General features: G+C 38.8%; 1 protein-coding gene across 1 annotated transcript; it reads left to right on the forward strand.

The window, feature by feature from the left end:
- The first annotated feature begins 1,923 nt into the window (after nucleotides 1-1,923).
- On the forward strand, nucleotides 1,924-26,095 carry LOC124382687 (calcium-binding mitochondrial carrier protein Aralar1-like). The gene is made up of 18 exons (XM_046844833.1): nucleotides 1,924-2,018; nucleotides 2,521-2,574; nucleotides 5,494-5,639; nucleotides 6,290-6,405; nucleotides 6,638-6,777; nucleotides 7,843-7,989; nucleotides 8,223-8,361; nucleotides 9,534-9,627; nucleotides 10,526-10,610; nucleotides 11,938-12,016; nucleotides 14,399-14,557; nucleotides 16,648-16,700; nucleotides 16,913-16,993; nucleotides 19,769-19,909; nucleotides 24,656-24,794; nucleotides 24,993-25,151; nucleotides 25,304-25,394; nucleotides 25,484-26,095. The coding sequence occupies exons 1-18, from the start codon at nucleotides 2,007-2,009 to the stop codon at nucleotides 25,689-25,691; spliced, it is 2,043 nt and encodes a 680-aa protein (XP_046700789.1). The 5' UTR covers nucleotides 1,924-2,006; the 3' UTR covers nucleotides 25,692-26,095.
- Nucleotides 26,096-26,162: the final 67 nt, after the last annotated feature.

Here is a 26,162-nt window from a genome sequence, read left to right on the forward strand (position 1 = left end):
TCAGTGACTATGCTCCACAAATGGGTTGTGAGATGGAGGAGAAGGAAATATTCTGTAGTGAGTTAGATGAAGCGGTAGATGGTGTACCTCGGAAAGAAAGACTGGGGCAGACTTTAATGGCCATGTTGGTGAAGGGAACAGAGGTGGTGAGGAGGTGATGGGTAGGTATGGCCTAAAGGAGATGAATGTGGAAGGGCCAATGGTGGTAGATTTTGCTAAAAGGATGGAAATGGCAGTGATAAATACATATTTAAAGAAGAAGGAGGAGCATAGAGTGTATAAGAGTATAAGATTATAGAGTGTATAAGAGTAGAGGAAGGTGCACACAGGTGGATTATATTCTATGTAGGAGATGCACCCTGAAGGAGATTGGAGACTGTAAGGTGTTGGCTAGTGTACAGTTGACAGTGTAGCTAGACAGCATCGGATGGTGGTCTGTAGGATGGCTTTGGAGGTGAAGAAGTAGAAGAAAAGAGTGAGGAATTGACAAAGAAGGAGATGGTGGAAACTGAAGTGTAGTGTGAGATTCAGGGAAGAGGTCAGACAGGGGCTCGGTGGTGGTAAAGAGGTGCTGGATGATTGGGCAACTACTGCAGAAGTGATAAGGGAGACAGATAGAAAGGTACTTGGTGAGACATCTGGAAATGGAAAGTAGGACAAAAAGACGTTGGTGGAACGAGGAAGTGCAGGAAAGCATAAGGAGAAACAGGATTGGGATTAGCAGAGAGATGAGAAAAGTAGGCAGGAGTACAAGGAGATGCGGCAGCAGGTAAAGATATATGTGTCAAAAGCCAAGGAGAAGGCATATGAGGACCTGTATGAGAAGTTGGACACTAAGGAAGGAGAAAAGGATTGACCAGGCAGAAGGACCGAGCTGGTAGGATGTGCTGCAAGTTAGAGCAATAAAGGATGCAGATGGAAGTGTGTTGACTAGTGAGGATATTGTGTTGAGAAGATGAAGGGGCATTTTGAGCAGCTGATGAATGAGGACGATGAGAGATGGTTGGATGATGTTGAGATGGTGAAGCAGGAAGTGGATAGGATTAGTAAGGAGAAAGTGAGAGCAGCTATTAAGAGGATGAAGAGTGGAAAGTCGGTTGGCCCAGATGACATACCAGTAGAAGCATGAAGATGTTTAGGAGAGATTCTGGAAGGTGAGAGGATGCCTGAAGATACCAATTTTTAAGAATAAGGGAGATGTGCAGACCTGCAGTAACTACAGAGGAATAAAGTTGATCAGTCACACCATGAAGTTATGGAAAAGAGTAGTGGAAGCCAGGCTGAGAGAAGAGGTGACCATCTGTGAGCAATAGTATGGTTTCTTGTTAAGGAAGAGCACCACAGATGCAATATTTGCTTTGAGAATGGTGATGGAGAGGTATAGAGAAGGTCAGACGGAGTTGCATTATTAGAGAGGACCGTGCATGCATGATGTTTTGGAGACAAGGCGCAATTGAGATGGTTTGGACATGTTCAGAGGAGGGACATGGGGTATATCTGTAGTTGAATGCTGAGGATGGAGCCACCATGAAGGTGGAAAAGAGGAAGGCCAAGGAGGAGGATTATGGATGTGGTCAGGAAAGACATGCAGGTAGTTAATTTGAAAGAGGCAGATGTAAATGACATGGAGGTATCTAGACGTATGATCCTCTGTGGCGACCCCTAACTTGAACAACCGAAAGATGAGGAAAGGGTTTGATTGCTTGAAGTGATTTTTAAAAAATTTTTTATTAACGTTTTAATATACTTACATAGGACATGCATCAATATTATGGGCTGATTTAACGTTTATAAATATGCATATAAATAAAACACGGTCTTAACGTATGTATCTTTGCTTTGCATACATTTCCAAATGCACCTTCAGTTGCATACAGATGACACACCAGCCATATGATCACTCGGTGTGCGCGCGCACACACACACACACACACACACACACACTCAGCCGGAGAGGTGTTGCGCTCAGAGAAGCGTGCGCCAGGCAAAGTGACGTCACAACCAGCATGGCGGCCAAGGTGACTCTATCAATATTTATGCATGTCAAAATAACTAACTACTAACTGTTATATGTTCTGTTTTGAGTTTATAACGTCTTATATCAATGCACACGCTTTTGACTTGTCTCTTTGCCGGCTGTGAAGTGTACACCTGTTGTTAAGCCTCTTTCAGCCTGTCCTGATCACGACTGTTCTGTATTTGTGTTCATTTTCTTATATTAAAAAAGAAATAAATAAATAACGATGCTTGTGAAGTGCTATTTCTTGTCGTCTTCTTTGTTAAGTTACTGCATGCTGGACTATGTTTAGGATGTCCTTCACTTTGTCAGTCATTCTTTCAACACATAGATTTGTTAATTACAGTGTTCTAAACCTACTGCATATATTGTCATGTACAATTATCTGACATTGGTGCTGTTTACTTGGTGCTGTTCTTAAACATGACTATAGAATCATGTTGACGTTATTGTGATTGTGAAAGATCGTAGTGCAGTGCTCAGTGATTGAAATGTGTTTGCAGGTGCAGTCCACAAAACGAGCCAACCCAAATGAACTTAAAGAAATATTCCTGAAGGTATGAGCTTTCCTCCAATGATTTCTGTTTGTTCTGAATTGAGAAGTCACATCAAGTGTCTTCTATTCTTAAAGCACAGTTTAGAAGATAGTGGTCTTAGTATAATTAAAAATGTATGTTCTAAATAGCTTTGCATAAGTTTCCTGACAGAATAAACCACTGCTTTATGAAGACAGGTTTTCTCCAGGTTCTCCAGTTTCTTTCCATCTCTCTAAACTTTGTTTGTTGGTAGACTAGTAATGCTAAATTACGTCTAAGTGTGAAAGTGTGTATATGTGTGTGGTGTTCTGTGATGGATTGGCAACATATCCATGGTGTAGTCTTTCATCATGGTAAATGTTTCTCATGATAATCTTGATTTAAGGTAATTAAGATGAATTAATGTGTAACATAAATTGTCTTTGCAATGTTTTGGGCCAATACAAGTTGCCACAAAGTTTCATTGTTTTAGCTACAAGTTTCAAGTTTCAGCTACATTTCAGATCTTTTTATTGTGATCAATCTCTGGAACTGTACTTGGAGGATAAACAACATTGTTTTGATTTTTGTGGAGAGGAGCACAAATGCCCAGTATTTCCCAGAAGTGTTCACTTAAGCAGAGATCTGCTGATTCTAAATGTCATGGCATATGATTTCCAAGATTTTCATGCTCATCAGACTATTCCATGAGCCCTCATGCTTTGTGGATGGAGGTATTATCATCCTGGGCATGACCAGTTCTATCAGGAGAAATATATCTTTATTGGATAAAGGTGATCTGTTAGAATAACATTTTATTGGTTTTCAATAAACTTTATTTCTAAGTGCATTCAAACCATGCAGCAAACTGCATGACCCACTGAGGTGGAAAGGCCCTCTGTATGAGAGACCAGTCTGTCACACGGCATAGTCCTTACATTTACTTTTCAGGCAAATGCTCTTATTTACAGTGTGCCTTAGATTTGCCAATGATATTAGCTTCCAACAGCTGAACTAAAATAAGTGAGATCATTTAAGAAGGAACTTAAAGAGGCACAACTACTTATAAGTCAATTTGTACTCATAGTAGCCCTTATGTTTGAAAAAAATAAAAATGCTAAATCTTTGAAAAAAGGTTGGCCATACAGCATGACAGGCTGATCTATACATCTCAGAGTGTAAACTAGTCTTTGAGGATGCGTGTCAAAAGTTGGCTGAGGTCCAAGGCCTTGCAGAAAAGGTCACACACATGCTTGGACTAATTCTGTCTCTTCCCTTCACCCTGGTATCTGCCCTTTCTGGACTCCTCCCAACCTCTGACATTTATTTTAGTCTCAGCAAGGCAATTAGTCAACACACATACAAAATGCAACACAGCGAACAAACGGACCCTGATTACTAAGTTTCTCGTGACGAGGCTGATGGTGAATCGGTGACGTTACAGTAGAGTAGTCACGGTAGCTGATCTTACGTTACACAGTCAGTTGCTAGTTATTGAAAGTACTTTCGACAACTCTCAAAAAGAGTGGCTCCGTTTTAACCTAGCAACGTTTAAAAAGCCGCTCCCTCTCTCACCACACATCACCGCACAGTTAACCTTGCTCGACAGTGATCAAATCTATAATTGACGGAGCTATGATTTTAATACCACCCTCGTCACATGAAATAATTAAGTAGCTCTCAGAAATGAAGTCTGCTATAATGTGTAAAAGAGCCACTGAAAGCAAGAGTACTATTTCACTCAGTGCTGACTACGTGCTTGATTTGATGATGAAGTACTCTATGCTTACCATGGCTGAACTTGCACTCAATTATATGGTGAAGCTGTTAATAAATTGATTGGAATTAATGCTTTCCCCACAAGCATTAGCTGTAGAGTGTGTTTGTGTGTTTGTGTGTGTGTGAGTGAAGGAGAGAGAGAGACAGAAAGAGCGAGATCAAAGTGGGATCTTTTACTATTGCTTTTTAATTTGCACCAATACGTTCTGTGAAACTTCACTCAAAGTAGTTGAGTGCTTGTATCGCTTTTTTTTGCTGATTAAGTATTTGAGAAGAATGACATATTTGTTTATAATCTTACTCTTGAATAACTGCTTTGTTTTTAATGGGGTTTCATCTGTTGTACTTGATCATTATACAAAGTCCACTGACTTTTCTAGGATTTCTTGTAATGCAGAAGTCAACAGCCCTTTGCACACCTAACAGTGATTATAGCAAAGACCCCCTTTTCTTCCTTCCTTTCTTTCTTTCTTTCTTTCTTTCTTTCTTTCTTTCTTTCTTTCTTTCTTTCTTTCTTTCTTTCTTTCTTTCTTTCTTTCTTTCTCTCTAACTCTGTACTTTGAACTTATCGGCTGTCAATGGAATCTATGAATAAGGTGAAATTATTGATGTATTTTAGACAGAGTATATGCTGGGTTTGCAAAGAAAACCATAAATCAATGACATTGACGTTCTCCCAGAGAGAAACACTGTTGAAAAGCAGTTTCAGCTTAGAGCAATTACTGTTGTAATGTGGAATAAAGTGGTCATATAATAGCAGTGAGAACACTGATACAAAGGACAGATTGCTGCTGATTTTACATCATCTTTCACTGAAGCATTTATAGAGAGAGTAAACAAATGTTGGTCTGGAGACCATTTAATTTCCTACTACTGTAAGTACACAGGATGTATTATTATTTTAAGAGATGAAAAGAAATACTTGTTTTTCTGTAGGTTTTACTTTTGAACAGGCAGCATTTTTACTAAGTAACTTTTAATGCAAAAAGCAAGAAACTGCAAAGTGGAATGGGTTGTAAACCTGCTTATGTAGTATTCAAACAAATAATGGTTTAGTATGATATACTACAAGTAATTATTTAATAGGAAAAATTTAATACAGCTATTCTCAAATAATCTTAAGAGATATATTTGGTAACTGTAACTGCTTCTTAATTCTTTTAAATGTTTTTTTTCCTGCAGCATGCAAGTGTAGTGGATAAGGATGGGGAGCATTTCATGACTCCAAAAGACTTTGTGCAGAATTATTTGGGACTCCACACTCAACCTAACCACAATCCCAAAACTGTACAACTCATTGCTGGGGTTGCTGATACCACTAAAGACGGGTAAGAGTTAACAAAGTATTGCAATTGTAAGACTGATATTAATGGTTTCAGAAATAAAATATTTGACTTTTTATATTGTTTAACACTGAGGCATTAGCAAACAGAATTTAAACAATGCTTTGTTATGTGTTGGAAATATCCTATGGTGTTTAAGAAAGATTAATAATGAATCATGTCTCTGATTTTAAGCTATTTTTCATTGTATTTGAGGTTTCATCTCTCCTGCCAGGGTTTAATGCTTTATGGCACTTTAAGAGCTTATTGGAACTGCAGCAGTAGGTCCTGTGACAAAATTATTCTCCAGCAATTAATCTTCAGTAAAAGTGTCCAGTGTGTGAATGTTAGCTAGTTTAGCTAATTTCTATTGCTTTTATAAAAACAGTAAAAGATTGAAAAATGATTTAAGGCTGCCTGAAGTCTCCATCACATCTTTGCTCATACAGTTGTGCAAGTTGAACTTTACAGTTGATGTAAATTACTTGATTTTTAATATCAATAACAAGTGAATGGGGGATATATCATATTTTTTGTGTGTAAATAGCTGACATGCAGTAAAATACTATATATATATATATATATATATATATATATATATATATATATATATACTGTGATACATTTCAAAGACCACTCTTTTTTTGTCCAAACAGACTGATCTCTTTCCAGGAGTTTCTGGCCTTTGAATCAGTCCTCTGTGTTCCTGATGCACTTTACCTGGTTGCGTTTCAGTTATTTGACAAGACTGGAACTGGGGATATATCTTTTGGTATGTAGGTGGCAGGAAATTGCTATATGCTTGTTTGTAACGCACTTATTTTATAACTGATTTTAAATTGTTAAATGTACGCTTATTCAGCTGTCTTTGCTGATCTGTGATTTTTATCCATTTAAAAATAAAATTGAATAATAAATAAATGGTTTATTTCACATTAAGAGCTGGCTATTTTCACCAATATTGAAATTTGTTAATAGAAGCTATGTGTGTTTATGTGTCGTAGAAAATGTACGTGACATCTTCAGCCAGACAACTGTTCACCATCATATCCCCTTTAAGTGGGACTGTGAATTTATCCATCTGCACTTTGGACAGGACCTCAAAAAGCACCTCAGCTACTTAGAATTCACCCAGTTTCTACAGGTGAGAAACAGCCACCTTCTAGCTCTCACTAATTTGGTTCTAGGAGTTTGTTTTCACTCTGCCATCTTGTGGCTGAAATATCTGCATGTGTAGACAAGAGCACAAAACCTTTAACATATCACTTTTCAGTAGGAAATGTCCCCCACACACATTGGAAACAAATGAGTGTGCCTCTGGTACAGTGCATTTCTTTCTGTCCTTGCTTGGTTTATAAGCTTTATAAGTGTAGCAAGTGTGCAGCCTGTAGCCTCTGTTCTAGTTTTACCTTATTAATAAGAATGTTAAAAGTCAAGTCAAAGTCCACTTTGTTTGAACATTCAAAGTTAAGACACAGGTGATCCCTCTGTCCATCAGATATGCTGTGTCCAAGAGAGATGAGAGCGGGAGAGATGGCTGCCGTTTTAGTTTATGGCATTTTGAGTTATGGAGATCAGAGGGGCTGGTAGTATCTGATCAGTTTTGACAGCACTGCTGACTCCTGGTGCGACCCCCCCTCCTCCCGCTCTCTCTCCCCCAGCTCATATGTCTGATTGCAGGCCTGTCCAGCTAAATCACAGCCCCCTGCTCCGGAAACACCTGCCTCCTCTCCAGGGCATGCAGCACAGGATCAGAGTACACCTGATGTGGTTTTCATTAAGCTCACGCACACACGTGAACACACACACATACACACAAGATGTGGTCACACAGGAACACATAGGCATATACTTGTTGTAGTCATCAGTCAGACTTAAGGTTCTGTGGATTACAAAATGACTGAGAAAAATCCAGACTCATTCTGACACCACACTCCAGGTTCACAATCCTACTGCATTTATTCGTATAAAAGACAGTAACTGTTTATTAGGAGACAGTAGCTTTAGGCATGTTAAAAGAAACAGCTATCAGTTTGTCTATCATAAAACAAGATCTAATAGTATGTACTGTGTCTGATTTGGTTTTCTCTTTACTATCATTAGTATTTTTGGTAAAACCCTGAAGTGAAAAATAGTGTCATTTTGCTACTCTGTTAAATTGTGTTGCTGAATGGCCCTCACATATTTGCTCCTCTTTTTCTTGCTGTAGGAGCTGCAGCTAGAGCATGCCCGACAGGCTTTTGCAATGAAGGACAAGGGAAAGAGTGGGATGATTTCAGCCTTAGACTTCAGTGACATCATGTCCACTATCCGCCATCACATGCTTACCCCGTTTGTTGAGGAGAACCTTGTCTCAGTGAGTAATCAGTGTGAACTGTCATGCATCTGATACCAACTTCCAGAATAAACCCCCCTGGACAAGTCCCCAAAATTATTAATTTTAAAATGTGACCAAGTAGTTCAGTTCAGTTGAAAGATTATGTTTTCAGAAAGCCATTTTCAGAAAAGTATATATATATATATATTATTAATTATAATGAATTAACATGACTGCACTTAACAAATGCTCTAATAACTCCCTGGTTTTAGGTTGTGGGAGGAGGCACCACTCACATGGTTAGCTTCTCCTTCTTTAATGCCTTTAACTCCCTCCTCAACAATATGGAGATCATTCGGAAAATCTACAGCACGTTAGCCGGCACACGCAAGGACACACTCGTCACCAAAGGTATATGCCACACAGATCTCTTTTTTTATTTGCCAGGAAGCTTGGAATAAGTGCGATTACAGATTAGAACTCTAAGTGGCCACTTCCTGTTTGTTTGGTGGAATGTTGCTGTGTTCTACTAGGTTGGTGCTGGTCACAAGACGAGCCTCAAAACAGGAATGCAATGTTTTCTCAGAATAATGCACGGCATACAAAAGCAGTTGTCAGTGTGTAACATTGGATACTTACTGAGATCTATCTCAATCAAATATCTTGTAGCTGTAAAATAATTTCCAGAGACCCTGTAAACATAAACTCATTATTTTGTCAAATATTTATTGATTTTTATAAAAAAAAAAAAAAAAAAATTTACCTGTTATAGGCACCTTAAAAGTTTTTATTCCCCCAGCCAGACCGAGATATACTTTTACTTTTATATATAAATAAATAAATATATATAAATATATATATATATATATATATATATATATATATATATATATATATATATATATATATATATATATATATATATATATATGCCTGTTTGATTTTAAGATTTTGAGAGTTGGATTTAATCTATTCAAGACTAATACTTATTAGGAATTCTGTAATAACTTTGATGTGGAGGGTTGGGATTTTCACTGCTGTAATTTAATTGAAAACATGCTTCATAGGCCTCACTTCGAAGAACTACTGATTCACATTGCTAAATAGTGTTGTTATAATTTAATGTTAAATACATTCAGGATTCACCTTTAACTAGAAAAAACTCTGAAATGTCAGACACTAGACTGCGCATACGATTATTTCTCTAGACATTGTAATTAAAATGTGCCCCATTGGTCATGATGATGATGTTCTCTCTTTGTCACATGGCAAGATCTGCCAAGCTCACTCACATTCTTGTTTCTGACATTTCAATTTTTGGATGGATTTGCTTTTAAAATGCACATCTTTTCAACTACTATACGCAAACCTGGGCAGCAGGTTTTGTAATGTGCCCAAATTTTTTAAACTTCGTACCTCAAAGGGGGTTTAGTGGCTGTTTGTATTCTATAATTGTAAAGCAGTAATTATTACATATACTGTACTTTGTTGTTTTTAACCACAATTATTAAAACTAACAAGTGGTAGTTACAGCATTATTAATATAACTGTGATTTACATGACCTTTAACACTCTTTCCCCAGAGGAATTTGTTCATGCGGTAAACAAATTTGGTCAGATCACACCGATGGAGGTAGACATCCTGTACCAGCTCTCTGGCCTCCATACTCACTCAGGGTAAACACCATATAAGCAAAACTCCTTTCTCTGCACACATTCGAACAAACCTTTGCTAATCTGTCATAAATTCAAAACACAGTTAATGTTATTATTATAGCTACACTTGTTGATAAGATAAAAAAACCCTTTATTTTAACACTAATCAAATCACTATGTTGTATTTTCTGGTTTAATTGCTATACATAAAAAGTTTCAGTTCAGATGTTCTTTTATAGCTTTTGAACCCAAAATAGACTTGAAATGCTGAAAATGCAAATTGTGCAGATGATATGGTGTTTCACATGAAATTTGGCCTTATCATTCAAGTTCATAATCTTACCTACTTAACATCTTTCTCAAAAACAGCCTATGTTGAATGAATCTATAAATGCCATTAAAACATTACAGCATGGTTTATAGCTTGTAAATTTAGTGTTATTGCCTGTTTTCTGTAACAACAGTGGCTCCAGCCAGTTGATTTATTGGGAAAGAGTGCATGAGGGAGCCATAAGAATGCCTGCGGCATGCAGTGGAGAGCGTGGTGTGTGTCTCTTTGGCACTCTGAAGGAGTCTCACTCTGCATGTGTGTGTATCTGTGTGTGTTGCAGGCTTGTGTCCAGCATTGTTTACCTGTCTGTGTGTATAAGCACGCAGTAACTTGGTCTTACGGCGCTGTAAAACGCTTATGGAAAATGTGACTTCATGCTGCTGGGAGGGATACAGCACGTTTGGTGTTCTGGCTTCAGTGAAGTGAAGCTTTTCTGGCATCTCATTCTAACATTTGCTGTTGTGTGTGTCTTCCTTTCTCATCACAGTCTATTGTTATCTTTGTCCTATCCACTCTCTGTCTCTGTGCACATCTGTCTCTACTGCTCTCTCTTACACATGGTGTTTCTCTGTGTTGTGGTGTATGTAGATGGCTGAACCTGGCTGATATTGATAGGATAGCTCCTCTGGAAGAAGGCGCTCTGCCTTATCACCTAGCTGAAGTGCAGAGGCAGGTAAGGTCTCTCGCACCTCCACGGATTCTCGCTTTTCTCTCTCTGGATGCAGATTGAGAGCACGCTTTAATCTCTGAGCCTTTTTTGCCGGGTAATAACATAACCATGTTCTTATTACACTGAAATTACACATGCTCTCTCCATAATAGAATTAGTAGGGTGATGGTTCCTTCTTTGTGATCCTGCATTATGTAAAACTAATTGGACAGAACATTATCCACAATTTCCCCCAGTAAAAGCTTGTCACCTCTGCACAGATACATACATCACAAACATACCCTTCCACACACACACACACACACACACACACACACAGAGAGAGAGAGACACACGCACACTGACATCTGAGAGTCTTTAATAGGTGCTTTTCTCCAGGCTCGGCTTTCTGAAGCCTCTTTGTGTGAGAATCCTGAAGCAAGGTCTGTTTTGTCTAAAAGTCAGGGAAAGAGAGAGTGATGGAGAAAGCAAACGAGGCAGACAAAACATAATCAGAGAATCAGTGAAAAGGCAAGAAAAAGAAGCAGTGAGATGGAGAGCATTAGTGACATGGTGGGAGTTTACCTGAGGGTGTGTCTGGAGGCTAATCTAGTCAGTGCTGTGGTCTCTGCCTTCACTGCTGGAGGTCTGGAACAGCACACTGGGAACACGCACATGCACACACACACAAACACACACACACACACACACATACATACATACATTTGTGGCGTTCTCAGGCCTCCTCGGGTGGAAGTTGGGGTAATTGCACAAGCTCCTTTGATCAGAGTGCAGCCTCATTAGCATTCTGCCTACAGAAAAAACAGCTGTGCAGAGATACAGAGAGAGAGAGAGAGAGAGAGAGAGAGAGAGAGAGAGTGCGTATGATCGAGAGACATAGAGGACTCCTAAGTGTGCAAACACTTTTGTAACTCAGTTCCATTAACATTTCACAGAAATAATCATCTCCTATCTATCATAGTGGAGAAAGTGAGACAGTCTGATAACTAGAAGTCTTGCTTTGGGTGATAAACTTAAGTTTGTCTAATCGCTATACCGTAAGCAATTCTTTTTTTTACTTTAGACTTTTTGGAAATAATCTTAAGCACCGACAGACAGGACCCCATCTTCACATGAATAAGATTGGGAAAAAGAGGAGGGTAAGATGCAAGGCGCCTACAGCACATTCCACATCTTTCCTCTCCTGTCAACTGCTCTAAAGCACTCTTCTGTCCGCACAGTATCTGGTTGGCGATAGTTTTATAAAGCTCAGTTCATTCATCCCCTCCCTTCAGTCTTGCTTACTGTTTTGTGCTCACTCTCCTGCTCTCCTTCTGTCTTTTTACTGTAGCATACAGACATCTCGAGGCCGTTCTGGCTCCAGGCTACTGAGTCTGCGTACCGCTTCACTCTAGGCTCCATCGCGGGAGGTGAGTGACGTCCGATCTCCATTGGCTATGGGGGAAACCTGAGCTGGCCAGACTGACATATAGGGAGGCCCCAGGGCTTGTTATTGTCCCATAGATAGAGCGCATGCAAGAGAGAGAGAGAGAGAGAGAGAAAGAAAGAGAGACAGAGAGAGAGAGGCTGATCCATGGCTCCAGGCTGTCTTTGGAAGCCGGAGTTCCGGAATGACACAAATCTTCCGGTGCTGTGGTGGAATCTCAGAATAATTACCAAGAAGGAACTGATACAAGGAGACCACTGACAAAATCACACACTAACACACACACACACACACACACACACGTGCACACATGCATACGCACACTCAGACACATTCAGGCTTGTGTGAGTTTTGAAAGGGCCGCTTTTTGGCAGAAACACAGTCATCTTATGCAGTTAACATTATGATGGAGATAACAGTTAAACTGTGACATCAATTAGAATAAGTGATCATAACTCCTTAACTGAAATGTCATTTACAAAACTCTGTAATATTTGTCACCAAGGTAGTAAGTAATATTTGTTTAACATTTAAAATAACAAGCGTGTCTCCTAAGGTTATAGTGTGCAATTTGCATGCGTACATATTATAGCTCAGGAATGGAATTTGATGCAAGTAGATACAAATGAAAATAACATGATAAGAAATGATATAGTGGTGTTGGTTTTCTGTAAAAATTACAATAAAAAAACAGTAAAAGTTAAACATTTTACACTGTTAAGCTGCTTTATGTGAAAATCTACTGGTAGGGTTTTTTTTACACATTCAGTGTAACTTTTCGACTATGGCTCTGACCTGCTTCTAAAACACTGATGTTTGTTAATCAGTGGTCCTGTTAATTAATAGGTTATTTGTATGTTCACCAGGCAATTTTATCTTTATATTATTAATGCATTTTAGTTAATATGTTGGGTTGTCTGAGCCTCTTGCACTGTGCCGTAGTTTGGCCATTCACAAAGGAATACCCAAATGCCCTTTAACCTTTTTTGACCTATTTTCTGCCTACCAGATTTTGATTTTTTTTTTATTTCCCTAAAATGAGATTTTAAAAAGATTGTTTAATTGAAACTCCGGTATAATTAAAGCAGAAGTGTATTTTTGAGCCATCAATAAAGATTTGATGCGAAGACTGAACAATTGTATTAATTGTTCATTTAAAAGTATGAATAAATTAATATTTAAATACATATTACGTTTATATTAACATAAATACGTCGAACTTCATAGCACTGCTTTTTCAGATGGAAAAATTTGTGTTTGTAAAACACAAAATTGTAATAATCTTCTTCTGTTCTGTAATGTTAGTGTCACCCAGGAAAACGTATTAAAACTGTCCAGGATTCAATTATAAGTGATTGCGAAGAATCACACAAAAGTTACAAATGTCTTATATAGAGATCAGGTGAAAACTGGAATGTTATGTTATGTTGTGGGGGGTTGACTGCAAAAATGCAGACTTTTACTGCACCCTCTACCTGTCTACAGGTAGGAATGGTTAGAGATCCTTTTCTCTCCGGCTGTTTTTTTTCCTCTCACACTCCCTCTGCATGTTTTAGAGGCGCAGACATTACACATGCTTTGAAGTCGAGACAAGACATGACAAGCTTTTGAGGCTGAGAGGGGCATTTATGGCAACCTGCTGCTGAGCTGACACCACACACACGCGCGCACACGGCATAATGCATGCACGCACATTTTCACAACCTCTAAACTCTCACACATGCACATATGTCTGCAGACACAGATCCTGATCAGCCCATATTCATGCATCTATTGACATGCGTACACATACAGATCCTTCTCCCACACACACACACACACTTTCTCATGCTCACAAGCTTGAATAAACACAAAGATACAAAAAGGCTGTGTGGGAATTGGAAGTTCCCACAGCACACAGCACAGTGTAAAAACTCATTCTGAGCCTAATGACTGTTTTCTGCATGTACGATTTATTCAGACATCTTAGCATGGAGAAAGGAAACAACAAAGCAGAGTGGATAAGTTGGGAAAGTTAAAGGTCAATGCAGGTAGATTTTTATTTGTGTGTGTTGTTTTAGGAGTGAAAGCCAAGGATTTCATACATTGTGTGTATTTGTATTGTGTTTTATCAGCTCCTGGGATAGAACCGTTTAGAGAATGGGAAAAGTGTGATGTCTTGAGGATTTAGCATGCACATAACAGTAATAGAGTAATACAGTTTGAGCGTGAATGATAGATATAATAGGTAGGCACAAATACTGTACAGATTGCTCTGGTGTATTTATTTCATGAGTGACTTCACCTAGGATTAATATATTAATATTAATTTATTGATATTGTTTTTGTAAAGTTCAGTTTAACAAAGTCATGTACTCTCTTACAGCAACGGGTGCCACAGCCGTGTACCCCATCGACCTGGTGAAGACACGAATGCAGAACCAGAGATCCTCTGGCTCCTTTGTGGGAGAGCTCATGTATAAAAACAGCTTTGATTGTGCCAAGAAAGTGCTTCGATATGAGGGATTATTTGGTTTCTACAGAGGTACAGCTTTTCACATGACAACAACTTTTAAAAAGAGTATAGGTCTATGATATGCTTGTTTTAATAATCACCTGATCCACAGTGCTCACCAAAAACCCAATGCACCAATGGAGAAGATGAAGTTGAAGAGTGACACTATCTCTTTTTTTTTTACTGGATTATCATTCACTGTGCACTGCGTCACTGACATGTGTGGCCTTACACAAGTTAAAACCAAAGCACATAGCTTTAGAGCTTTAGGGGTTGATACAACACTGAATGATTACTAAATAAAGAATATACTTGCCAAACAACTCAAATAATTCACCAGGATTACATACCAATCCAGTCAGTGCAGACAGGGTTTTTTTTAGAACAACGTCCTGTCAAATATTTACATCTGGATTGTGTTTAATTTCTGAAATATGCAGTAAAAATGTCAGATTTCATCATTCAGTCGACTAAAGGCATTAAAACCTGAACCAGGAGATTCATTTAGCTAGTTAAATGTGCAGTTCTAACACAGAAAATGGGTGCCACAGGCTTGTGGAATGAAGGTCTGTCCTGTAGTGACTGCTTTGTAATGGAATTAAACCCCTGAGGCCTGTATGTCTGGAGAAGTCAGACAGCAAAAGAGATTTGCCAGAACTAGTGCTGCAGCTTCCCACCGCCGACTAATCCATTGTAGATGTTGCTTGTCCACACCTTGAGCAAAAGAAAAAATAAAAATGGCATCATATACAGCGAAGGAGTCCAAGACTGCCATCTGCTGCTGCTTTTAACATTGCAGTCTTTATTTGCCCAATTACACTTCTCTACTTCCTTGTCTCTCGACTGGCATCACGTCCTATCTGTTCACACTCATTTTTCCCCCAAAACCCCCCTCTCCTCATTTCTTCTCTTTCCCACTGTCTGTTGTTGTGTGGCATACAAATAGCTAGACTGGCTGGTCTGTGTGCTGGCAGGCTGCCATGTAGTCCACTCACTCAGCATTGCCCTCAGACTGTATCATACAGGCTGACAGAGGGTTACACACACACACTGAAGGACCTCAGCAGATAAACACATATGCACACACATGCAAAGTCAACCGAGCTTTATCAGAGCAGCTGACTGGGATCCACTGAAACAGCTCTCTCAAGCCTGTATGCCTCTTTTTTATTCCACACAGACAGATTACTTCTGTTCTCCATTCTGCACACTGCCATCAGCCAACAGCTGTCAAATGCTCCAAAACGTTTCCTCAAATTTTATCTTGTTTGTTTGAATGGTCGCTTGTTAGCTGTTTTATTCAGAGCAGATCTATGAATAGATGTGTAGTTATGCGGAAAATATGTTTTAAGTCTCGCTAGTTGTAAAGTTTAATTAAGAGCATGTCTTTGTGTTTGGATTTGTACCCAGTGCTGTTAAATTCTCAAATCTGATTAGTCAGAAGGTGTTGATTCATTTACTATAACAGTAGATCTGACTATAGTGTCTTATAAAAGGCAAATCATTGGTTTGTTAATGCTTTTCTTTGTATAACATTATTGTTTCTGTAGTAAACGTATCCAAGGCATTGCATTGCGAAATTTATTTATTCTTTTTGTATATTTGTCTTTTTTTTCATGATGGTGGTGGTTCTTTTCAGAAAACCATTGAAACTTGAGAGTTGTACTTGGATCACAATAAAATTAGGTCTATTTCAGATGAAGAATGAATACAAATATGAAAACCAGCATTAAAAAAAACACTAAAAAGCTTGACAAAAGAAATTATTGTTCACATGGTTAATTGTTATATGAAAATTTACAGGAAACATTTTAGGATAAAATATGTTGCTGTTTTTTTTTTTTGGAAACAACATTGTCATGACAACTGCAGTGAAGAGAAATATAATATATATAATATATAAAAAATAGTTAAAAATAATGACTTTCTGTTTTTTAATAGATCAAAAATTATAAGCTTTGGCAAGTCACTGTGGTGAAAGAGGAATACAAAGTCATTATTCTCAACAGCATGCCCAGTCGTATTCTATACTTGTTGCGAATGATGTAATGCCTTTCTGTCAGCTGTGTTTAAATTCACCATAACATATTCAATTTCTGTGTGTGCTCTCTCCTCTGCAGGTCTGTTGCCACAGCTGATCGGAGTGGCTCCTGAGAAGGCTATCAAACTCACTGCAAGTCATTAAAGCATCTTAAAGCATTCTTAAATCCTGTCTGTTCCTATGCACAACCATCACACACCCAATGTTTAATTTTATAAAGTGCAAACGAAACACACATCCTGGTGTTTTGTTATTACAGGGATGGTGAATAGTTTTGTATGATTGAGTGAGAACAAAAAGATTAACTTGTCTTTTACGCTGGCTGTCACATGCCTGTTTTTCAGGTCAATGACTTTGTGAGGGATAAATTCACCAATAAAGATGACTCCATTCCACTGGTTGCAGAAGTGCTAGCAGGAGGCTGTGTGAGTACACGACTCTCTGCACACACTTCATGTTGTATATGTGTATGTGTAGTTTACTATGAGTGTGTCTGTATGGAGAATGTAAGTACTGGGGGTTTTGTTAGTATGTGTGGTGATGGTGCCTGGCTTTGTGTGTGTGTGTGTGTGTGTGTGTGTGTGGTGCCAGTACTCAGCTGAAAGAGCTCTTGTCCCTCACGTTAAGCAGGTCTGAGTGAGGCAGCTGCTCTCCTCTCTGTACTCGGCTTATAATTGATTCTGATGTGGTGGACGTCAAAATCGCTGTTTCTTCAACTCAAGCGTTATGCCTGATTTTCCTGTTCCATTTTACTGAATATTTACGCTCGTAATGAATAAATGGTGAGCTTCAAACAAGGACGAAATAAGAGAGAAAAAAACACCCGAGTGCTAATTGAAAACTCTAAGGGCTTGTGATTTCTTTCTCCTTCAAGGAAACTTTCTGACAGATGTGAAGCTACAATTATATGCTTAGAAATGATAATGTCCTAAGTGATTTTTTTTCCCACTATAATTTGCCTCTCGGCAAGAGAGTGACTTGTGGCTGTTATTGAACCGTCATCAGGGCTTGTGCAGAGCCTCTGGCCTGTTTTAGCCACTCTTCCTCTGCACCCTGAACTCACTAATTGACCACAATCTGAAAAATGATGCTTGAGTGTGAGCACACTATTTTTACCCAGTGCTATAATTTAGCACACGCTGGCATTGCATGGCCAGTGGGCTTTAGAGGATGTGGATATGGTGATTCCTGATCTGTGTAATGAGTCCTGGTGACAGAGACCAGGCCGGCCGGATCGAGGAGAGAAGTGAAGACTGGAGCTGGACAAAGAGGGTCAGGTCTGGGAGGTTGTGACCCCTGTCAGGGCCTAATTTGGGGAAGATGCCCTGGAGGACTGTGGCTAAAACTGTGTAGAGCTCGATCTTATTGAGTTTGACAGCAGCATGCATACCTGTGGCCTCCTCAGCCTCAGGCATGGAGAAACAGCCAACATGCAGATGAGCACGTGTTTATGACGTCTCACCAAGTACAATGGAAACCTCTGCTGTGGGTCAGTACAAGTCTTGTGCACAAGCATAGAAATCTTACAGTATGTAACTATAATTTATAATATGAATTATGATCAGAGTCTTATTATTAGTCCTATTACCATATTAGCATACAGTCTACATTTAACACTTTAAAGGACAAAAACATTTTTTGTAGCCAGAACATTAAATTATATTCCAAAATAATTTGTGTGAAGAAAAATTGGTGATTTGTCTTCGATAACAAAAATGTTATCAAATCTTCGATAAATTTGAGACTATATAAGCAGCTATGACAATATTTCCATCTGTAATTAAAATAATATTTTTGTATTAATGCATTTTTTTTTAATATGTTATCACTATAGTGACAGCTCATACACAGGGCACTGTATGTAATCTAAGGCTAATAAAATGTTCATTAACCAAAAAAAAGGATATAATTATCAAAATGGTGAAATTTCTGCAGGGACTTATTTATCTGATATTAATGCATAATGTTATTAGTCTTAAGTGCTTTAGTAAGTTTTCTGTGATGGGAAAATTTTCAGGGAAGGAGTCTATACTTTACAATTTCTCAGTATTATAACTTCAAGAGAGAGAGAAGAAAGAAGAATTCAATGAGGGAACTCTAAGTAATAACAGAAATTATTTTTTATTTAATTGATAAATAGTAAAAGGCGGCCCATGTTGTTCCTTATAAGATCAAATAAAATGGGCAAACTGCTTTGTATTGCTTTACACCAGCCTGGCATTGACCGTTTTCCATTCACAGCAAGTCTTATTGTTTGTTTTATTTGTTATTTGAGGACCTGTGGAGACCTGGTTGTATATAAAATGGACTGTATATAATTATATTTGAATTAACGACAGCTCCCAAAATAATTTGGATTTAAGATAAATGCAAACATTATATACACACCAAATAATGGTAGGAATAATTAGAGAAAGAGAAGCGGATGTCACTGCTGTTTTGATCATGATAAACCATCTCTGTGCTTTTAAAAGAAGCGATTCGGATGTTTACAGAATCGACTTCGACCCCGGGTGTCACCCCCAGCCCTGATTAGGCTCCAGAGGGGTGATAGATGCACCAGAGTCAGAGGGCGTAAAGCCTGAGGCTGTCCCCACTCAAGGCGAATTGTCCCCTGGGAGGAGAAGGGTAGGCTGAGGAGTGTGTGTGTGTGTGTGTGGAGTGTGATGAAGACAGGGATGAGGAGGACGAGGGGGTGGACCTGCAGCCTTGAGGCTAGGCCAGAGAAGGGAGACAGCACTAGTGCTAGGGTCAGGGCTGCTAGGCTCCGTCTCACACCAACTCTGCTCTGACGTGACCCCCAAATTTCTACTGTGAATGGACACCAGTGTAGTTGTGCCGACATGAAGACTATATTCCCTTAAAGAGTGCCTTGTTTTAGAGTTTATGTAGCTAATTTAGAAATGCTTACTGGGAGGAGAATGCTGATTTGACAAAAATTGGAGGCCAGACTGTCAAACTTAAGTGGCCTCATATCTGTTCACCCCATAGGACCTCAGATTCCTCAGAAATATAAACTGTTGCAAATCTCAGCATGTATTTATAAACTTATAATTTATATAACATTGTAGGCAATAGCAATAACTAATTATTAGCCATATACGTGGTTCATGTAGCGCATTCATAAGTGGAGTTCTGTACAACATTTACAACATAAAAAAACGTATGTGTGTGTGTGTTTGTGTTTGTGTTCTCAACAGGCCGGAGGCTCTCAGGTGATCTTCACCAACCCATTGGAGATCGTGAAGATCCGTCTGCAGGTGGCAGGTGAGATCACGACTGGACCACGTGTCAGTGCTCTCACTGTGATGCGAGACCTTGGATTCTTTGGACTGTACAAGGTGAGAGGAGTGCTAGATGAATCACATTTAAAATAGCTTTTATATTACACATAACATATTATATATTATTTATATTGCATATGACACCAAACCCAGCTATCTATGACACATCAAAACAAATACAATTTTGTGTGTGTGTTTGTGTGTAAAAGGTATATTGTATGTACACTGCCCGTCAAAAAAAAAATCACACAATCACACTTATATTTCATTGGACCGCCTTTAGCTTATGGCACGCATTCGCCGTGGCTTCGTTTCAATAAGCTTCTGCAATGTCACAAGATTTATTCCCGTCCCCAGTTGCAGTCATTTTTCACCAAGATCTTGTATTAATGATGGGAGAGTCGGACCGCTGTGCAAAATCTTCTTTAGCAGTGTAAAAATGATGTCTCATGCTCCCTGAACCACTCTTTCACAATTTAAGCGTTATGAATCCTGTCATTGTCATCTTGGAATATGCCTGTGCCATCAGGGAAGAAAAAATCCATTGATGGAATAACCTGGTCATTCAATATATTCAGGTAGTCAGCTGACCTCATTCTTTGGGCAAATAACTTTGCTGAATCTAGACCCGACCAACTGCAGCAACCCCAGATCATAGCACTGCCCCCACAGTCTCGTACAGTAGGCATTAGGCATGATGGGTGCATCAGTTCATCCGGACTCATCAGACCATGTGACCATCTTCCATTGTTCCAGAGTCCAATCTTTATGCTCCCTAGCAAATTAAAGGCTTTTTTTTCTTCAATTATCCTCACTGAAAAGTGGTTTTCTTAAGCCTACACAGCTGTTTAGTCCCAATCCCTTGAGTTCCCTTCACATTGTGAGTGTGGAAATACGCTTACTTTCACTATTAATCATAACCGTGAGTTCTACTGTTTTTTTTTTTATTTTTTGATTTCACTAAACCAGGGGTCACCAACGTGGTGACCACGGGCACCAGGTAGCCCACAAGGACCACATGAGTAGCCCGCGGGCCTTTTCTCAAAATAGCTGTTTCCTACTTTGTTAAATCATTGTTGATTATTATTATGAGAAATCATTAACATGATCAGTGTCTTTACATAGATGAATATCATTATTTATTAATATTAACATATAATAAAAGGTAAATTGTGCAAATATGTTATTTCAAATCAAACTGAAAACTCTGTGTATCAAACTGGTAGCCCTTCACATTAATCGGTACCCAAGAAGTAGCTCTCAGTTTCAAAAAGGTTGGTGACCACTGCACTAAACGTTTAAGTGATCGCCGATCACGATCATGTTTTTTTCTGACCACATCTCTTCTTTGAAGATGATGGTTCCCCATGATCCTTCCAGTTTTCAATAATGCACTGGACAGCTCCAATTGTAGTTTCAACAATCTTCTTAGATGTTTTCTTTGCTTGATGCATGCCAATAATTTGACCCTTCTGAAACAGATTACCATCTTTTCCACGATCACAGGATGTGTCTTCCGACATGGTTGTTTAAAAAATGAGAAGCTACTCACTGCATCAGTTAGGGTTAAATAACTTGTTGCCAGCTAAAACATAATCATTCAAACAGTAATTATCCAATTGGAGGCTCTAACCTATTTGCTTAGTTAAATCCAGGTGGTGACTTTATTTTTGGAAGGGCATTGTGTGTAACTAGTAGTAAGAAATACAACTTTTTTTAACACCTTAACCAAAACTTAAGCCTAGCTGAAACGCATCAACCTGAAATTGTTTTACTGTCTCGATTTTTTTAAAGAAAAGCATCATATAACATTTATTTAAACTAATTACATTGTCAACACATAGGCTAGGCATATATGATTATGATATGAACTATATTATTATTATTCCCAAACTTTCAAAGCATTTTTATGAAATCTACACATGCTATAGAAACCTACTTGCATCTGCTTATTAATCTCAATCACTTGTAAACAGCGACATTGGATTTGTCCTCAAATACCTTTGTAGTATTTGGGGTGATTTTCTGTTAAAATGGTCCAAAGGGAGCTCAGCTCTCAGTATTTTGGTAACAAATTATCGTCATCATGATTGAAAGATCTAATTGATTTTGGAAATAATGCTCTGTGTGTAATACACAGTTTCTGAGGTGCTCTACACAGCCAGTACAATCATGACTCATTCGTTCATTGCTTGTTTACCCGTTTTCTCCGTTTGCTATATAATTTTCTTCTTTAACTGAGCATTCTCATCACCTATCTTTAAACGTATACCATTTCCAATACCTGTAGTCGTTTTTCATTCTCAACCTTGAATTGGACAATTTTGTTAACAACCTTTCAGGTGAAATAAAAATTTGTGCCATTTTTTTAGTCTAAGATAATATCTACAGATATTCAAATTAAATCTCATAATGTAAAAAATTCATAAATAATGCTCCAAAGACCTGATTTGCTAGAAACACCAGAGTGGTTGCAGGGATTTGTACGTATGTTTTATCAGGACACACACTGCAGGAAGGGAGATGTTGTGTGTTTGCATAATCAGTGATTAATGATGAACAGAGGAAAACATGGTCTTATTGCCAATCATATTGTTCCTGTTCGAATGGACAAGCGCTACAGTGTCTTTTTCAATCAGGCACACACAGACACAGGGATGTAGAAAGGAACACATGCACTGGTTTTTCTTGTAGCCAACATTCAACACATAAAGGTGGTGGAAAGATTGTGCTGCTTGTACTCTCCAAGTTCCTGTGGCTTTCGCCTCTGATCTCCAAGAGCGTTCTCATATGCCATATTCTAATGAGGAGCAGACAATGTGCAGCTTGTTAAAATGTGAACACGCCTCCTTCTTCTTCTCTGCATGAAAAGACGCAAACACAAGCTATTTGTGCTCAGACTGTGCCTGAGTCAGAGTGCCTCCAGCCTGTGGATGTGATTGCGCATGAGAGATGTCCATTGTGCTTTATGTGAGCGTGTTGGAGAGTGAGAATGTGTTTACCTGTGCGAGTGTTGTTTGTATCATGTGTGTTTTCAGGAGGTTTTTACTCACCAACTTGCTTTTAAGGTTCGCTCTGCGTCGTACTTATTCACTTAACAAAGTGACTTTTCATTCAGTTATAGAAAATAAAATGCTTCACGATCGAACAGAGTAAGCGAAAATAGCAGCTTCAGGAATGTTTGACATGTCATGAGTTCTTTTGCAATGCTTGTAGACTGTAGTAACCGAAACAGACAAAACCAAAGGCTGAAATGATGCACTTGTTATTCCTCGCCAATATTTAGGCAATTAAATATTATTAGAAACTGGCCTTCATTCTTTTTTAGAATCAGAGTCAAGCTTTTTTGTCACAATCATGAAATTGGGTTGATTCCCAATGAACCCAGTGTCATGATTTAAATGAAGTTTATTTGAAAACTGAATGGGATTGCTTTGTCTGTGGTCTTGCCTTTGGGAAGCAGAGACCAGAATGTATTATTTTTTGAGTGCACCAGAGTCAATACAAACTACCAGTTAGCTAACATCAACTAAATTATCTATGAATGGAGTTGTTTATGTTACCCAAATAATCGGGATGGTTGTATAGTACTATCCCAGGCCATCTCATAGCATTGTTTCTCACATCTGTACTGCTGAATAACACATTGCGTTGGTTTTCCTGTTTCATCACATCTGACTTTACTCAGCGTCTAGTTACAAACCCTTCATTCGATTGAGGAATTGTTCTGGTAGAGTATACACTGAGATACAAGAGAATGTGCCTTAAGCATGTAACAGGTTGTGTATTTAAATTATATAGAGAAATCAATTACTACGTAATATCAAGAAAGGTGTCATATGTACATTACAGCACAGTGAAATTCATTCCTTACATATCCCGGAGATGTTAGGAGCTGGGCTTAGCCATGATACAATGCCCCTGGAGCACAGAGGGTTAAGGGCCTTGCTCAGGGGCCAAAGCTTGGCGATAGCAGGTGGTATACTGGGATACCTTGAACCATCGACTTTTCAATCGGTAAGCCAGAGACTTAAACACTGAGCTACCACCTTCCCGGTATTCAAGTACTCCTTCATTACCCCTCTTGTAGTCTTGATATCTACAGTTTTTCATATCTGCAATCCAGTTGTGAATTCCAGCTTGAGGATACCATCTCAGTTTGTAATTTGCCTATGTGTTTATACCACACTGCTGTTGAATTCTCAATTCTGAACGGTCATTTGTTCTTTTATATCGCCGGCTCTGACATCTGCAGGATACACAGATTTATATTAATGCACCTGTTCCAAAGTGTACATGTACACGATTTCTATATTTGCAGCTAATTCACAAGGAAGTGTATGATGGATGCTCATATAATAGGGTTAAAGCAGAATTTTATGTGATAACATAAATAATAAAACGTAATAATGTTCAAGTCTTTGATTAATTCTTCAAGTCATTATTAAATAATCCCTTAATGATACAAATACAAAGCGATTAAAGAAAATGACTATATTCTGCTTCCATCATCAAAAAAGAGGGGCATAAACAAACATTTTTCAGTTGTGCTTTAGGGGAAAAAAAGATCTGTTTCTCTCCATTAGGGCGTTTTATTGTGTATGTTTTGCAATGCACAATAACACATTTATAACTGTCCTACATTTACATTTCACACAATCCTCTGCGATCTTCCAGTTGGTGCCACACACGTGACATTGCGAGTGTTGTTCCTGTCTGTCTAAATACAGTGGTAGAATCTCTTTCTTCAACACATTGGTTACTGGTTAACAACAATACTACTATCTATATGCTTGGTTATAGGGAGCAAAGGCCTGCTTTCTGAGAGACATTCCCTTCTCTGCTATCTACTTCCCTGTGTATGCTCACTCCAAGGAATGTCTAGCTGACGAGGATGGCAGACTGGGGGCATTACAGCTTCTCCTCGCTGGAGCTATCGCAGGTATAGAACAGCTCACCTGTTCAGCATGAATACCAGTAGGCCAATGAACTGGTAAAACTGAAGGAAATGCTCAGTGTTCCACTTCAGCTAAGGTTCCTCACCAGTGGAGGGAATCAATATTTTCCATGTTCTGTGCTGGTTCTTTGCATTATGCTACATTCTCAGTGTATTGTGGGTAACTGAACATATCTTGTTTAGGTGTCCCTGCTGCCTCTCTGGTGACTCCTGCTGATGTGATCAAAACACGTCTGCAGGTGGCAGCCCGCGCAGGCCAGACCACATACAGCGGTGTGATCGACTGCTTTAGGAAAATCCAGCAAGAAGAGGGTTTCAGAGCATTTTGGAAGGGAGCAGGAGGTACATAACACATGGACCATGCATGCAGCACTAAAATGAGAGGTTTCATGACTGTGGAATGAGGCACATCCTGGCTCCTGAAAATGCACTTTTAAAGTCAGATATCTGTGCGTGTGGGTGTAGTCATGCAGCTTTTTCCATTTTCCTCTCAGCGCGTGTGTGTAGGTCCTCCCCTCAGTTTGGTGTTACACTGCTCACTTATGAACTCCTACAGAGATGGTTCTACATCGACTTTGGGGGACAGTAAGTGAAGCTTTTTTTTTTATTTTTATTTCCTAATTTTTTTTTTTATAAGCTTTGTAATTAATTGGGTTTTACTTGTTTCCGAGCAGCCGTCCTACGGGATCAGATCCTACACCGAAATCACGCATTTCTGAGCTTCCTCCCCTGAGCGCCGAACACATCGGAGGTTACCGATTGGCTGCTGCTACATTTGCAGGTGTAGAAAGCAAGTTTGGTTTGCACCTGCCGAAGTTCAAATCATCCGAGAGTGTAACAGTAAAGGCAGCTCCTACAGAGCATCCGGCTGTGGCCTCGTAGAGCTCCATTCAGCCCAGAGATCAACCATCAGGTGCCTTAATGACGTTTAGTTTCTCTGTGGTCTCCTCATCCAAACTCAAACCATAACCTTTAGATGCAGTGACACGCCTCTCATTTCAACTGAAGTTGTTTTGATTCTCAATCTCGCTACATGAATATTTATTACTCTATTTATTTATTACTCCCTGTGAGGCTTGTGTAAGTGTTCAGGCATGCAACACGAAAAATGATATAGTGTAGAACTTGGAATTGCTTCTGTAATCAAAATGGAGGGATGTAATTACTCTTACTGGCAACGCTGTCAGGGTGTATTTTAATTCAAAATGGAACATGAAAATGTTTGGAAAAATATTGCAAATAATTGAAAGTATTTTATTTCAAATAAAATGTAATGGTTTATTTTATTTATGTACATTGCTTTAAAGTAATTGAAGTTTTGCAAGTCGAAGACTAAATGGACGTGATTAATGC

The sequence above is a fragment of the Silurus meridionalis genome, chromosome 3, assembly GCF_014805685.1.
Source record: "Silurus meridionalis isolate SWU-2019-XX chromosome 3, ASM1480568v1, whole genome shotgun sequence".
In the NCBI taxonomy this organism is placed as follows: Eukaryota; Metazoa; Chordata; class Actinopteri; order Siluriformes; family Siluridae; genus Silurus; species Silurus meridionalis.